The 16,505-nt window shown below is 61.3% G+C and overlaps 1 protein-coding gene across 5 annotated transcripts in view; it reads left to right on the top strand.

Annotated features, from left to right (window-relative positions):
• Positions 1 to 16,505, top strand: part of FBXL18 (F-box and leucine rich repeat protein 18) — a 47,822-nt gene that overhangs the window by 19,924 nt on the left and 11,393 nt on the right. For 2 of the 5 annotated variants that reach the window (XM_021086045.1, XM_021086044.1), the window contains exon 5: positions 12,149 to 16,315. The exons of the other annotated variants lie outside the window; for them this stretch is intronic. In XM_021086045.1, the coding sequence (XP_020941704.1) occupies positions 12,149 to 12,305 (157 nt within the window). In that variant the 3' untranslated portion in view covers positions 12,306 to 16,315. Of the gene's footprint in view, positions 1 to 12,148; positions 16,316 to 16,505 lie in introns of those variants that run through there. 5 annotated transcript variants of the gene reach the window in all.

The raw sequence follows: 16,505 nt of genomic DNA, 5'->3' as shown, positions 1-16,505 counted from the left end.
CTCCTGATTTCCCACCCACTGTGTGCACCGTTGTTCCAGGTTCCGGCTCTGGGCTTAAAGACATTTCCCTGCTGGCCCCCGGATGCCCTTAAATCTGCCCCTTGTACTGTACTCGGGTCCGAGATCCCAGGTAGCAAAGCTCGTGGTTTGTGTGCAAAATACAACCACGTGGCTTTTGAACCATGGTGATGGGGAGTCTCCCCGGCGACCGCCAGCCATGATGGACGTGCCCGCTGTGTGTGCAGAAGGTTCCAAGAGCTCCTGTGAACACGGGTCCTGCTGGGTGTTCACGGAGCAAGTTGCCAGATCCCTTTGGTCAAGTGAGTTTGGACGTCTGTCCAGCAGGAGATGCTGACCTTGGTTTTGCCCAAGATTTGGAGGGAGGCAGTGCAGTGAAGGGGTGTCCGCAGGGTCCACTGCAGCGCGGTGCTGCCGATTCCTCGACTTCTCGCCCCGGGTGCCTCTGCGGCGCTCTGGCCGTTCTCCTGCGACAGGGGGCCTGCGTGGGGGCGGCCCGTGTCGAGTACAGAGACCCCTGGGATCAGCCTTCCAGCTCGCACTGGGCAGGTCAGGAGGGGGTGGAGTTTAAGTCTCAAAATAACTGACTGTATCGACTTCATATCGGGCCACTCACCTCAGTCTTAGGTGACCTCGAGTGGCCCATCTGGAGTTGACTGGGGTGAGGGGTGATGGGTGTGTGCCAGCGGCCATCTCTGCCCAAGCCCTTTGAGATGCAAAGGAGTTTTTTTTCCTAATAGGAGAAGATGGCATTTAGTTATTGTCTTTTGAGGGCTGCAGCATATGGAGGTTCCCAGGCTAGGGGTCGAATCAGAGCTGCAGCTGCCGGCCTACACCACAGCCACAGCAATGCCAGATCCTTAACCCACCGAGCAAGGCCAGGGATCGAACCTGCAGCCTCATGGTTCCTAGTCAGATTCGTTTCCACTGAGACATGACAGGAACTCCTACATATATATATTCTTTTTCAGATTTTTTTTCCCTTGTGGGTTATATCACAAAGTCTCGAGTATAGCTGTGCAGTTCCTGGCAGTGCTGTTTGGTACCCACGTCCTGGCCTGGTGGTCGTAGTTTACTCCGTGTATCCTTTTTTTTTTGGTCTTTTTGTCATTTCTAGGGCCGCTCCTGCAGCATATGGAGGTTCCCAGGCTAGGGGTCCAATCGGAGCTGTAGCTGCCAAGCCTACACCACAGCCACAGCAATGCAGGATCCGAACCGCGTCTGCAACCTACACCACAGCTCACGCCAACGCCGGATCCTTAACCTGCTGAGCAAGGCCAGGGATCGAACCAGCAACCTCATGGTTCCTAGTCAGGTTTGTTAACCGCTGCGCCACGACGGGAACTCCTACTCCACGTATCCTTGAGTATCCTTCACTTAGGCCTGGATTTTTCTGGTTGTGGAGCCTGGGGAGGCAGGTGCTGGCGGGGGGCACCCTCACCACTCACCGTTGTGTCCCCACCCTCAGCGTCCTTGTTTGAGGATACAGGGCTGATGCTGACTGGGATCCAAGCTGTGTGGTGCCCGGGCGTGTGGGCTCTGGGAGAGATGGTGCCTGTTTGGGAGCGGGGGTACCGGGCAGGGGTTGCGGCCGCTCTGCCCAGCACGCTCTCCCTCCTACTCTCTGCCCGCTTTTCTGGGATGTGGCGATGACAGCGTTGTCACTGTGTCTGGCTCTGCCCTCAAAGCTGCTCTCCGTCACCCTCATGTTTGTTCACTGGGCTGGGCCTGGGGAGTGGACCCCTCCCTGGCCCTCCTGTTCTGCTGGAGGGGCTTGGGTGGCCCGTTGGCTCCCTCCTGTGGCCGGGCCTGGGCTCCCAGACCCGTGTGGATTGTGGCACCCCTCAGCCCTGAGCCCTGACTTCCTGCAGTGGGGCACCAGCTTTGGGCATTGTGTGCACGGGAGCCTTCTCTAGGGTGAAGGCCGTCCCACGTCCCCAGGCCCTTCAGAAGGCCGAGCCCACGCACGCAGCAGCATTGGCTGACGGGCCACTTTGTCCTTTTGCTCCTCAGACTCCCCTCAACACAGGGGGTTGGTTGGACCTGGCGCCAGGTGCCAGCCCCTGCCCGAGCTCCTCTTTCTCAGTCTCCATTCCGTTCACGAGGCCCCTGTCTGCCACCCTTCGTCCTGCCTGCAGCCTGCTCCTCTCCTTGCACCCCTGCAGGGGCGGCCTCCCGCTGGGTGGGGAGCTCCCTCTGGGCTTTCGACTGCACACAGCTGCACTCCCTGGGGAGTGTGGCACTTTCTGCCAGCATCATCACTGTCTCACCTCCCCCGTAGGCGGAGGTTTTCAAGGGCCAGCGTGGGATAGCTCTTCTTTTCTCTGGGGGCCACGGTATTCGGGACCAGTCCTGAGGCTGGCGTTGGCTGCGTGGACTTCCTGGGCAGAAGCTACACCAGCCCCGCTGTCCCCTGTGTCCCAGGCCCTGGCACAGGCCGGGCCTTTGGTGGGAACCCACTGAGCGCCTGGTCTGGCCGAGGTGCTGAGTGTGTGAGCATGAGCGTGTGTGTGTGTGTGTGTGTGTGTGTGTGCAGCTGGGCCCCCCCTTTTGTGGGTCCCTGCCGCCAGCATCCTTCCAGCCCCTGCTCTGGGCCCCCTTTTCACCAGCACCCCCTTGGTGCCAGACTGTGTGCAGTCTCTGTTGGTCCCACCTCCCTGAAGCCCTCTGAGATTTGTGCCCTAAGCCTCAGTGTGGGGTGGGGAAGCGAGGCATTTGTGTCCCCAGCACAGTGGGGTCCCAGCTGCTTTTCTGCGAGGCGCCCAGCAGATGGCGCTGTGGCGCACAGTACCCAGCCCGCAGCATCTCAGCAAGCCTGCCTCCCACCCCCCGGGTCACAGAAAGAGAAGCTGCAGGTGTCACTTTTTTTGATTCGTTCTTGTTTCTCACCCTTTTCCCCCCCTCAAGTTCCGAGAATTAAGGAAGCACCTGCCCGCTCACCTGTGTGGCACTGAGGTCTTGTGCGTTCGCTGTGACTTAGCCAGTGAGGCTGGTGTGGCGTCTGCAGTCCTCTCCCCAGGAAGGTGTCGCCTCTTCCTGGGGTCACCACCTTCCTGCCAGTTCTCTCGTCTGCCCTGCGTGTGGATCCGTCTCAGTGGGTGGTGCTTGGCAGATCTGCAGCTCTGGCCCCTCTGGGAGCCCCTAGGCGGCACTGGCCCCAGGCAGGCCGCCTCAGTTTCCTCCCTCACAAGATGAGCTGGGACGGCCCCGGAGGTGGCCTTAGCCGTGGAGGTGTCGTGTGTACAGAGGCACCTTTTGTATTCTTTTTTTAATTTTCCGGATCTTGACTTTGCTCTTTCAAGTTTGAAACATGAGCCTCTAGACCCCGCTCTGACACCCTGTGGCAGTTGGCCCTGCGAGGTTTTGGAGCGGCTCTCGTCTGCCTCTTCCCTCACCTGGGGCCCTTCTGGTGGCCCAGCGCCGGCGGGTCCAAGGTTGGGGACAGCGCCTTGGAGCGCAGCGCCCCCTTGTGGCCGCTCCAGAGCGCAGGTGCAGCTGTCCTGCCTGCCTCCTGCTCTGGGAGGTGTTCCCCCACCCGCCTCCTGGCCTCCAGGACTCCCTGCCCAGCGAGCGGAGCCTCCTGTCTCCTCTGGAAACCCTGAGTCACCCTGTCCCGGCCAAGTTAATCCTGCCGACCGGTCGAGGGGTTTCTGGCCTGGTCCAGCTGCCACGTGGGCAGCTTCAGGAGCCGGAGCCAGGCTGTGTGGCCTCTCGTGGGCAGGGGGGTTGGGGCCCTGCCCAGGCGCTTTCAGAGCTGTCCTGGGTTTTTGACTCTCATTCCTGAAAGTTCCCTGCAAGGCCTCATGAACTCCGGGGTTGGGCGAGGGCAGTGTCCGCATTCGCTCTTCTTGGGGTGACACGTGATCCCTGCACCGTCAGATCGCATAACCTGCTCACCCCGTCCCCGCCCCCCGTCTCTTCGCTCACTGGCTCTGCGACTTGAGACTGTCACTTCCCTCTGTGAGCCCGGGTTGCTGTCTGTAGAACAGAATCCCTGCCTCCTGGCGCTCCTGCCCCCTTGCAGTGGCTCGTCGCTGGCTCTTGGTGCCTGTCCTGGTGATGGTACAGAGGTCCCCTGACCATTGCCTGGTGGCCATGCCTTCTCCCTTTTGGCAGATGTGGCAGCCCAGCCTTGTAAGGTTGGGCCTGTCCCGCCATCCCTGGGGGAAAAGGCCCAGTAGGGGTGGAGGCTGGTGGCCATGCTGCCACCCTCTGCTGCCTCTGGAAGGAGCCCGTAGCTCCCTGTCCGAGGGCAGAGGCAGCAGGATGTGGGCAGGAAAGGCGCTTGTCCTGACGCCTCCCTGTGCGAGCCATCCGAGGTGAGGGCACGCTGCTTCTGGTGTGGGCGAGCGCTCTCCACAAGGCCGGTGCCCCGGGACCTTGTCTGCGCTGGGCCCCGCGTGTTGACTTGTCACTGATGCGTGGGTCTGTCAGCCTGAGGGCCCCTGGTCAGAGCGGTGCAGTCCCGTCTCTCAGTGCTGGTGCGGGAGCAGGCCTGGTCCTCCATCCCCCGGGCCAGCTTCCACTGGTCGGGGTCTCTTGTCTGCCAGAGGCCTGTGTGGCAGTTCCCTCCCCTGAGCCTTCCTCGACTGTTTCCGGCCTGGCTCATGCTGGCAAGGCGCATGGGCCTGCGGGGCTGGCAGGCGGCGGCAGACCTGGCAGAGCCACGCCGAGCGGGAGGAAGGGCCCACCTGCCCCTGGGCCCCAGGCTTCCAGGTGGAGCCACACTGGCAGCTTCGAAACAGAAAGTGGATTTCATTTTATTTTATTTTATTGTGCTTTTGTTTTTTGTTTTTGTTTTTTTTTAGAGCTGCACCCTTGGCATATGGAGGTTCCCAGTCTAGGGGTCAAATTGGAGCTACAGCTGCTGGCCTACACCACAGCCACTGCAATGCAGGATCTGAGCCATGTCTTCGACCTACACCACAGGTTACGGCAATGCTGGATCCTTAACCCCCTGAGCAGGGCCAGGGATCAAACCCGCATCCTCATGGATTCTATTTGGATTTGTTTCCACTGAGCCAGGATGGGAACCCTTGAAGGTGGATTTTAAAATACAGAGTTAGGGAGTTCTCACTGTGGTGCAATGGGCTCGGTGGCGTCTCTGGTGTGCTGGGATGCAGGTTCGATCCCTGGCGTGGCACGGCAGATTAGAGATCTGGCATTGTGGCACTTGTAGTGTAGGTTGCGGCTGTGGCTCAGATCTGATCCCTGGTCTGGGAACTCCATATGCCATGGGGTGGCCAAAAAAGGGAAATAAAGTAAAATTCAGAGCAGAGTTAGCAGAGTTCCTTGGTGGCACAGTGGGTTCAGAATCCAGCATTGTTGCTGCTGTGGCTCAGGTCACATCTGTGGCCCAGGTTCAATCCCTAGCCCTGGAACTTCTGCAAAAAAAAAAAAAAAAAATTTATTTTATTTATTGGTGGGTGCGGCCAAAAACCTAAAATACAGCGTCAGTGCTGTTTTGTGGACATAATTGTGTAAAGGGGCAGTGAAACCCCATCGCCCATACCCAGCTCGCCCCTGCTCATGGCAGATCTCCAGGGTCTGTTTGTTCTTCCGACCTGCACTGGTGATTTGTGAGTCTCACAGGAAATACCAGGCCAGCAGGGTTTCACTGCGCGGGTTCCGGGGGGATCCTTGGCCTTGACTCAGAGCTGGGTGGCTGGTGAGCTCTGGCTCTGTTCCTGGGGGACACTCAAGAGGGCCCGGTCTGGGAGCTGGCAGGCCTCAGGCCGCACGTGGACCGCACCGCAGCGCCAGCAGGATCGCCAGCAGCCCTGGTGCAGCCTCAGCTGCTGGCCAGCGTGGAAGACCGTCACTGCTCAGAATCTCCTGTGGTCAAGGTTGTCCAGGCCACCGGGGGGAGGCCAAGGGCTGGGACCGCACCCACTGCTGGGCAGGAGGCCTTTTCCCGCACTGGGTGGGGCCTGGGTGTAGAGCAGCAGATGAGTGGCCTGGACATTCTTCTGTTGTCACCGGGGCCCCGGGTTTTCCGGGTAAGGAATCTAGGGCCAGAATCACTGGACCCGGGGAGCTGGGGCTGGGCCCTCGGGCTTCCATCTGCAGTCAGGCTCCTGTGGGTGTTTGTGCCGCCACAGCACCAGACGGCCCCGGGGACCTGCTGGGCACCAGGCAAGTGCTTTGCGCCCTGGAGGGTCCCCTCCGCCCCGGCCCCGAGGACGACACAGGATGGCTGTCTCTTCTGTGACTAGAGCCTGGCCTGGCCCTGCCGCGGCCCGCACACCTCCCTTTTCCTTAGGGGCCTCGGGGACTGATTCCAGTGACGGCCTGGGCGCAGCGGTGCTCCTGGCTTCAGGTGACAGTCCACGGCTGGCGGCGTCAGCCATGAGGGAGGCAAGGCCGGGAGACAGCTGGGCGGCCCCCAGTTCTGAGCCTTGAGCCCATTTCTGTTTCTCTGCAGGCAGATGCCGCTCTTCCTTTAAACTCTTGATAAAAGCGTCTGGAACGTAAGGTGTGGTTTAAGCATTTACGTGTGCTGCTCAGTGACCTTAAGAGCTGTCTGCCCACCAGCGCAGTCGACACCCCAGACGTTCTCATCGCCCCAAACAGAAACTCCACGTGCACTGAGCAGCGCCCCGCCCCGGCTCCCGCTCACCCCCGTTCTGCCTGCTGTCTGTGCACTTGGCTCACGTGAGCAGCATCCTCTGGTGTCTGTCCATCCGCGTCTGGTTTACGCCACTTAACAGCCCGTCCTCAGGGCTCATCTGTATGGCAGCAGGTGTCAGAATCCCCTTCCTTTTAAGGCTGAGTGATACTCTGGTGTGGGGGTGGGTCACGTTTGCTCTGTCCTTTCGTCTGTTGACACTGTTTTTAGTTTATATTTTTTGTGGGTGAAATGGAATACCTTTGCATGCTTAAAAAAATCGTTTATAGAAAACGACAAATTCGGGACAGGGACCTGCAGGTCCCTCACAGGCAGAGGTTCGATTCTTCTGTCCTTGCCGCACAACGGTGAGGACGAGACCAGCCCAGCAGGCAGGGGTCTGAGGGTGCAGGAGCAGGGCTGCGGGTTACTCCAAGAGAAAACACCCAGCCTCCCCCGTAGGACAAACAGGGACTGAAGTACACCGAGAACAACTCTGTTTCTGGAACGTTTCAAACCAGGCCATGGTCCGCTTTGCTGGGTGTCCAGGTGGGGACCGCTGTTGGGGAGGGGTTTCTGGGCCTGGCCTGTCTGGGGGGTGCTGGGCACACGGGCTGCACTGCCCTCGGCCCACTTCGGCATAAAGGTGGTAGCGGCGGCCCTGCCTTTTCCACCCCTTGTGTTAGTGGGAGGAGGAGCCCAGCCTCTCGCCCGTGGTGAGTGGCCCTGGATCAGAGGTGGCCCTGGATCAGAAGTCACACCCTTGACCTGCTAAGCTCCACCTCCAAGCTTTGGTCCTGTGTGGTTTGCACAGCGCTGTTCATTTTAGTGAAAGATTGTCCAGGTGTCCATCCGGAGGAGACTGGGAAATAAATTATCATGTGCCCGGTCGGTGGCGTGAAAACGCAGATCAAAGAGGGAAGCGGCCGATGTCCCCAAAGGGACTGTCTTTCAGGGCAGGTGGCAAACAGACGCAGGCGTCGTCCGTGTCTCTGCTCTCCCAGGCGCTCAGTGTCTCTGGAAGGAGACCCGGAATCCAGGTGGGCGTCCCCAGGGAGGGGCTGGCCTCTCAATTTGCTCAGGCCCTTCTGGGGGCAGCCTCGCACTCGAGTTTCCCGCCGCGTGGTCCAGGCCCGGGAACTTCATCCCCTCCCTCCACGTGGGACCTGGGGACGCCGCATCAGATGATGACAGCTGATGCCCGGGGCCTTTCCCGCCCCCTTTTTGCACGAGGACAGGTTCCAGGCAGCTCCAGGGTGCCCTCTGGGCCCCTCCAGGTTTATTTATTTATTTATTTATTTTTTTGTCTTTTTGCTATTTCTTGGGCCGCTCCCGCGGCATATGGAGGTTCCCAGGCTAGGGGTCGAATCGGAGCTGTAGCCACCGGCCTACGCCAGAGCCACAGCAACGCAGGATCCGAGCCGCGTCTGCAACCTACACCACAGCTCACGGCAACGCCGGATCGTTAACCCACTGAGCAAGGGCAGGGACCGAACCCGCAACCTCATGGTTCCTAGTCGGATTCGTTAACCACTGCACCATGACGGGAACTCCCCCTCCAGGTTTAGTGAGGAGCTCGACAGGTGCACCCCACACGTCTCCCCAGAGCAGCGTCTGAGTTCAGGAACGCTTTGCACGCCATCCGCCGCTGTGCTTTTTGAGGGTAACCCTTATAGGGCGAGCGGCTTTTATAAACTTGCTTATGACTTTGGCTTTTCTGTAAGACTTGATTTGGGGAGGAAGGGGCTGCCGGCTTGCATTTTTTTCTAGTTTCTCAGGCAGGTGTTTTCCAGATGATTGAGGCAGTGCTGCTTCCTGAGTCAGCCCAGTGACGGTGCAGGACATACCTTTCTGGGGGCCCCCGTGTGGTGGCTGGGCCTGAGGTCCTAAGGCTGCGGCTGCCGTGTTGTCTCCTGACCAGGCCAGTTCTTTGGCCCCTATGAGATGCAAAGCAGGGAGGCCCTTCCCACCCCCCTTTCTTTCCGAACAGCCAGCGGTCTGTTAGCCCCAGTGGGGTGGGTGGCTCAGCCAGCTGCTGCTTCTTTTTTTTTTTTTTTTTTTGCTATTTCTTGGGCCGCTCCCTTGGCATATGGAGGTTCCCAGGCTAGGGGTCTAATCGGAGCTGTAGCCACCGGCCTGCGCCACAGCCACAGCAACACAGGATCTGAGCCGCGTCTGTGACCTACACCACAGCTCCTGGCAACGCCGGACCCTTAACCCACTGAGCGAGGCCAGGGATCGAACCCGCAACCTCATGGTTCCTAGTCCGGCTTGTTACCACAGGGGATCTTCATGTAGACCTATCTTTTGAAGTGTAGACATGTTCACAGCTTTTGACCCAGTGATCCTGTTTCTGGAATTTATTCTGAGGAAACAACTAGAGACACAGATATGATTATGTTGTATTAAATGATGTTTATCGATATTATAGTATAGGGAGTTCCTAAATTGTGTTTCCCTAGAAAATGGCCAAGCGGCGGTAGCGCCCCCTGGTGGCCAGGGCAGAGGTGGTCCCAGGCCTGAGCCCGCTGGGCATTCTGTTGCTTTGGGTCAGAGTAGACACAGGCCTGGGAGCTGGGAAGAAATCCTCCAGACCTGATTCACATTGGTTGCATTTCCAGGTGTCACCCAAGCCAAATCTGGAAGGAATCTGTTCAGCTCAGCAGGAGAGCGAGGGGGAGAGGAGGCCGGTCTCGGGGGCGGAGCTGTTTGAACCCCTGGGCTCTCTAACCCGAACAAACCAAACAGAGACTTTAAAACAGACAGAAAATTTGCTTCCTGAAACCCTCAGAGAAGGCATTTGGGTGACTGAGTGTTTCAGATAGCTGAAGGCCCCATTTTAAATCCCTTGGTGTGTTTTTATTTCGTGTTTTTTTACTTTCGTATTTTTCTTTTTTGGCCGCATCTGCAACATATGGAGGCTTGGGGTCCAGTTGGAGTCGTAGTGGTCAGCCTACACCACAGCCACAGCACTGCCAGATCTGAGCCGCATCTGCGACCACAGCTCATGACCACGCCGGATCCTTAACCCACTGAGCGAGGCCAGGGATGGAACCTGCATCCTCATGGATACTAGTCAGGTTCATTACTCCTGAGCCACAGCGGGAACTCCCCCATGGTATGTTTTTAACAGCCTCGGGAGAAAGTTTTCTTCAATGTGGCACCTCCCTTGCAGCTGTTATAAATGGCAGAGTAAGTCTACTTTAACTTTTCTGAACATGTGATTCTGAAACCCCCGGGGGACTGCCCTGAGACCCTCCAGGAGGGCAGCATCCTTGGTGACCCCATGCGATCACTCCCTTAGCATCTCTTGCTGTGAGAATGTCCGGGGCAGGTGCCGGGTTTCAGAGCGAGTGAGCGGCCCCTCTCACGGGCCTGGCGCTTAGCACATTGTGTCTGTAGATCTTGCCTCTTTTCGCCCCAGATGTGAGCCTGGCCTGCACATGCCAGGGAGGAGGGCTCGGCCTCTTCTGCTGCCGGATGCAGGTTCTGTGCCGGTGCTGCTGCCCTGGAGGGCATGGGGGTTGCCAAGGGCAGAGCCAGGCCTGGGGAGTGCGTGGAGGAGAGAGTGAGTGGGGGGGTGCCCAGGGTGGGGGTGTCACAGGAGTGCACACACACGCGGGCCTGAAAGTGAACCCGTTGACCTGACCTCACCGGCCTGGCTCTTGTCCTCCTGACTCCAGGCTGGGGGCTGCAGGCTCGGGTCTTGACTTCAGTGATGCGATTAGCCCTGGTCAGGGGAGAGGATGCAGGAGCTGCCCTGTCCTGCAGCCAGTCACCAGCCTAGTTCTGGATGAGGCGGCTGCAGAGAAACTTCATTTCATTGCATCCGTTTACCTAAATCTCAGACTGTACAGGAATCATACAAATGAGCCTTAGAACGCAGACGGGGTGACACTGCAGAGGCCACGGAGTGCGTGAGCCCCACCCTGGGGAGCCCTGGCGCTGCCCTTGGAAGCGAGTGAGGTCCTTCTGTGTTTGCCCCTCGTCCACTTTCTTGTCACGGACACCAGGCGTCACTCTGGGTGGGGACAGTGGGGCTCCAGCCGGGATGGCCCGCTGGCTCCTTGGGCAGTGGGGTGCTTTACAGAGAGAGGTGAGTGCGGGTGGGCCCCCCGCAGCTCTGCCCAGCGTGGAGCTGAGCTGGGTGCGAACTGCGGAGAAAGCCTGGAGGAGGAAGTGGGTTTGATTCTGGGGTGGTGCCTCCGCCCACACCGCAGACCCACGCGCGTCCCTGTCCCTGGGATGGTAGGGCTGCAGCTGCCCAGAGCTGCGTTCCTGGCGTTGGGTGAGAAACGAACCTCTGTCGGCGCCTCGACAGCAGCTCACATATGAGCCTCGGAGGCAGGCTGGCAGAGGCCTGGCCCTCGCTCACACACCCGAGAATACGTTTCAAGTCGGGCAGATCACACAGCAGGAGTGCGGGTGAGGACTTGCCTCTGGGGTTCACGGTCGCAGACGCCGCTGCCGGGAGCAGCACACAGCTCGCAGAGCCGGGAGGCATTTCCTCAGCACCTTTATCACCACAAACATCAAATTTTGTGAGTGCCTTTCTGGCATTCACTTTACATACGTCATAAATTCAGCGCAGTGTCGCGACCGGGGTGGGGGGCTGGCTACGAGCGCGGCGTCTTTGTTCCTTGGAGCAGGTGCGGGTCCGTGGGAGCCCCTCCTGCCTCTCGCCTCCGAGGCCCACGGGATGGATATTCCCCTGTGACCAGAGGCGCCCTGGTTCCTGCAACCCCTGTGGGCTCCGGGGGGACCCCTGCGCCCCCTTCGCCTCCAGCTCCCTCCAGGCTGGCACTTGGCTTTTCTCTTGGCTGCTGCCCAGGATGGGTGGACAAGTGGGGACGGTGCTGTGACTGAGGCGAGGGGCCCACTCTGCTGCTGACCGGCTGGGGGGGCCATGGCCAGGCTGTCACCTCGCTGGCTGGCCACCTGGGCTCAAGGGGAGGGTGACATGAGCTAATGTCTGTGGGCGCCTGGTGTGGTGCCCGGCCCGGCAGCTACTCTGTGGAAATTGTCATCCGTTCCACGGGGCGGAGCCTGTTGGCTGCGGGAGGTGGGAGGACAGTCTGACCGCCGCTGGTCACGTTCAGACAAAGGCACGTGGCTGCCCGCGGCCACCTTGGCTTATTCTCCTGGCAGAGGGGCTGCACCACTTGGCGGGAGTGTGTGTCCTCTGAGGGTGGCCTGTGGGCACTTGGGTTTGGCCACCAGTCCCCTCCCTTCACTCCCCTGCGGGTGTCCTGGCTGTGGGGCCTCCGCTGGCTACAGCCGTCAGTCCTGCGGCCAGGGACCCCCTGCTGCCCAGGCATGTGGGGGGTCTGCCCCGACAGGCTGCTCTCCTGCTGCGGGGAGGCTGGCCTCCCTGGGCCTCGACGCCTCGGCCTGGCGGGGCGAGTGGGACAGGGCACCGCAGCCCCGACCCCCCAGCCCGAGGGGCCCCGGAGGCGCCTGTCCGCGGCCGCCCCCCGGCCTCGGCCTCCCTCGCGGTCCTGCTAACCCTCGCCTCTGGTTCAGTTTCCAGGCCGAGCGGCCCGCGCTGAACGTCGTCGTCTTCCCTCTGCTCCACGAGGGCCTGACGGACGTCATCCGGGACGTCCCCATGGTGCACCTGGACGAGGTCACCCTATTTAAGAGCAGAGTGGCCGAGGAGCCCCCAAACCTGTGGTGGTGACAGGAGCGGGCCCCCCGCCCGTCGCCGCCTGTGGCCTCTGAGACTCCGTGGCTGAGGAGGCAGGACTGCTCCGGACAGGCGTGTGGCCTCCGGCCTCCGCCACGGCTGCTGCTCCCCGCGCCCGCAGGCCCCGGGATCCCCTCTGCGCCCCAAGAGGAAGGAAGCCCCCTCCCTGACCATCCCGCGCCCCCGCCTCGTCCCCCGGGGGCCGCTGGGGACTCCGCTCCGTGATGTTGGGGCCGAGACGCGCGAGGAGGAGGAGGAGGCGCGAGGGCGGCCTTCGAGTGAGGAGCACACCACCGGGGCGCCGACTCCTCGGGGGCCGGGTCCCCCCATGCCCAGCAGTGTCCTTCCCTTTGCTCTCGTGTTCCTGGTCCCCTGCCTCCGGGCTCTGGGCAGGGGGCCCGGTGCGGGCTGGCCGTGCTTGTGTGTTGGTGGACGCTCTCGCCCTGTGCGCCGTCCACGCCGGCCTCCTGCACGGCCACCTGGTGACGGCGTGCCTGCGGCTCCCCCGCGGCCACGCGCCTGAGGCCGTGAGGACCTTGCAGGTGGTGCGGCTGGGGCTGCAGGTTTGGGTTCTCGTTCCTTTCAGCCCAGTCGTGTCTCCGGCAGTTTCCAGCCAGATGCTGTCCGGGCAGGTTCAGGACCGGCTGCCGGCCGGGGGCGGGGACCCAGGAGCGCTGGGCAGGGCCTCCCGCTCTGAAGGCCGCAGGCCCCTGTAAAGATCCGTGTTTCCGGGGAAACCGATAGACCTGCTTCACGAGAAAAACTTGAAATAGTACAATGCCGAATGGGTGTGTGAGGCCCGGGCAGCGATCACGTTACCCCATTGCAGACAGCTTCATTGAGCACTTTAAAAAAACTCAGCGCAGCTCTTCCAAAAACGAGGGCCGGCCTCCCAGGGTCCAGGGCCTCAGCCTTCCCAGCGGGGACGCCCCTTGGCCTCTGGGCTTCTGAGGGACCCTGGGTGGGTTCCCTCCACCCTCTCGCCTCCGACATTCCCGGTGATGCTCCTGGAAACTTCCAGGAAACGCTGAGCCTTGTCGCAGCAGCTTCTAGCCAGGGGCACCTGGGTGTGGCCAGAGCCTGCCTCCCCAGGACCCCGGGGGTTGGGGCCCGTCTGGCCCCTGGCATCCCTCTCCCTCTGGGCTGAGGGTGCACAGTCTGCCAGGCCTGCCTCATGCTGCTGCTGCCGCCTGTCTGGGCTGCCCCCTGTCTTCCTCCTCTGTCCCCTGTAGCCTGGCCCGCAGTTGGCCCTTTAAAGACCCGGTCCCAGGGCCTTCATTCGCCTGCCCTTCCCTGGCTTCTCAGGAGGCAGACAGCCCAGCAGCCCCACCACACCAGGCTCAGGGGTCTGGGAGGCCTTCGGGCTCGGCTGCGGGAGCCAAGTGCTCCTAGGGCCTGGGTCCCGGGACTCGCCAGCCCGAGTGCCCTGCTTGGTTCTCCATGAGTGCCGTCTGTCCGGCAGCCTCCTTCCATCCCAGCTGCCTTCACTGAGCAGACAGGGCCTCCTCCCGCACCCTGCTTTTCTTGCTGTGGCTGCAGCTGGCTCCTGCCTGGAGCGTAGGGTACCCTCCTTACCCGCTGGGCTGTGGCTTCAACTTTTGGCCTCCCAGCTGGAAGAGCTGTCTGCCAGCCCCTCCTGGTGAATCCCCTGCACCAGAGCTACAGCCTGACCTCAACCTTCCTGGTCCTGACCTGACCTGAGGAGCAGGGCCAAGGCCCTGTTAGGGCTACACAGCTGTGGATGAGGTCTGAGATGTCGTGCCCCCCCCCCCCCCAGTTCCTGGGTACTCCGTTCCAGTGGTACCTTGAGACCCCAGGAGGGGGACCCGGAAGGGGGCAGCGTGGTGGCTGACTGCCCTTTACCCTCAACACCAGGGTGTGGCCAGCCACAGCCTGACCTGCAGGACAGCGCAGCCCAGGCCACCTCTGGGACCTCTGGGCCCTGCTTGGGGACATTCCTCCTGTCCTCCAGGGCAGCGTGGGCTCAGGCCCCAGAGGGATCTTTCCACTAGGAGTTTATCCACAGGCATTGCCTGAAGGGCCTTTTCTCACGAGTAAGCACTTTTAACCAGCAGCATCATTTATGCCACGAACAGGGAAGGAGGGGCGGTGCACGAGAGGCTGAGGTACCAGCGGCCTTGGAAAGCAGCCCCCGAACAGTAGGCTTAGTATTTTTAGTGCCCCCCAACCATCCTTTACTTAGAGCAAGAACTTCCGCTGCTTCTACGCCCGAGACAGGACTCACCAGATGTTAATAATGTGCTTATTCTCGCTAAGTGCTATTTTGGCACCGGTGTTAATTGCAATTTATATTCTGCAGCCTTTTACGCTGGGAAAAGAACCCACCCTAATGGTCCCCAATTGGCAGAACGGGGCTGTTAAGCGGCTGACCATATGCTGCCTGCTGAGAGGAGCCTGGTCCGCACTGCAGCCCGTGTGTGCGCGCGTGTGCATCTGTGTGCCCGCGTGTGCATCTGTGTGCCCGCACGTGTGCGTGTGGTATGCGGGGGGGGCCGGCTCCATGGTGCGCATGCGTGGTGCGTGCGTGCGCCGGAGTCGCGCGGGAGGCGGGCGAGAAGGAGGCGTTGAGGGCCTTTCTCTCTCTGTTGAGACGCCCCCGACTCCCGGGGCCGCCTCTGCCTCTGCCCCGCGCGCCCACCGCCCGGCCCGCTCCTGGGGCGGTGGCTTCGCGGCCGCGCCGCCAAGCAGGCCGGCCGCCGGGCCCGGAGGTGCGCAGACGCCGCCCCCGCCCTCGGCGGCTCTTCTCGGGACGTGCGGGGGCCTTGGCGTCCGAGCCCAGGGCTGAGGACACTGCGGTCTCAGGCGCTGCGGCCCGGGCGCCCGCCGCCTGCCCGCTGCCCTTCCGAGGCCCCGCGGCCGGCTGCGCAGGGCGGGGGGCCGAGGGCGACACCCCTTAGTCGCCCTGGAGCCGCAGGCCACTGGGCCCGGGGGCAGAGGCTTGGCAGAGGCCGGGCCAGGCGGGGGGGGGGGGGGGGGGGCCTCTGCCGGCCCGAGGGTCTGAACCAGCAGCCGCAGCCGGTGAGGCCCGAGGCGAGGGAGGCTGGAGTCCCCTCCCGCCCCTCCGACAGGAAAGGGACAGGGCTGCTCGGAGGGGCTCAGGCACCCAGAGCCTGGTCGCCAGTCTCACTGGCCTCCGGGGCGCAGGATTCTAATTAGAAGCGTCCGAGGTCTTGTGAGATGGACAGATGCCCACAGAGATTTAAACGAACGGCGGGGCTGACACAGGCTGACCACTGTGGTCTAAAGTACTCTCTAAAGGGCGTTTCTGTCGTGGCTCAGCCGTTAAGGAATCCGACTAGGAACCATCGGGTTGTGAGTTCGATCCCTGGCCTCGCTCTGTGGGTTAAGGATCCAGCGCTGTTGTGAGCTGTGGTGTTAAGTCACAGACGTGGCTCGGATCCCGCGTTGCTGTGGCTCTGGTGCAGGCCGGCGGCTTCAGCTCCAATTGGACCCCTAGCCTGGGCACCTCCATACACCGCAGGTGTGGCCCTAAAAAGACAAAAAATAATAATGGTCTTTCAAAAAACACTGAAGTATGAGGTTTTGCATTAATATCACAGGGTCGGGGTGCCTGCTGGACATGGAGATGGGGGTGACCAGGGCAGAGTCAGAGGCTGCCCTTGGGCTAAATCTGACTTGGGAGGGGCTTTGCAGAGGGGGGCGGGCAGGGGCCTGCGCCTGTGCACCTGACACCCCGCAGCTGGACCTTCCCAGCCCCAGACCGCGCCCCTCACTGGCCGGTTGTGCTCAGCAGGTGAGCGGTTTTGAGGGGGGCGGAGGTGAGTGCCAGTGTGTCCCGCAGCATGTGTGTGACCAGGTGCTAAATGACCGAACGTGTCACCTGCCTTTCGATGACAGACCTCCCGGTCCTCCGGGGAGGCCGCTCCTGAATTTTGTGTTCCAACTACATTTTGAATGGGTATTTCCATGTAAATTTGTGGCATGTGGAAAGTTTCAAATAAAGTGGACTTGATTTAGAAAACCCGGCAGCTGTGTGGTGCTTCCAGCAGGGGTGCCCCCTGACCTTTCCCTTTTGACCCCTCTGCAGTCCCCCCAGGGCGGGTGCTGCTTTTCGGGCATTGAGGACAGACTGGGGCCGGTTGGGGGTCCCTGGATGGGGACATGAGATGCATGGCGGGGGGCGGGGGGTGATGGGCGGGCCCCCAGGGACCC

Source organism: Sus scrofa, chromosome 3, assembly GCF_000003025.6.
Source record: "Sus scrofa isolate TJ Tabasco breed Duroc chromosome 3, Sscrofa11.1, whole genome shotgun sequence".
NCBI lineage: Eukaryota > Metazoa > Chordata > Mammalia > Artiodactyla > Suidae > Sus > Sus scrofa.
Note: the sequence above shows the minus strand (reverse complement) of the source record. Positions and strands in the feature narration are given on the sequence as shown.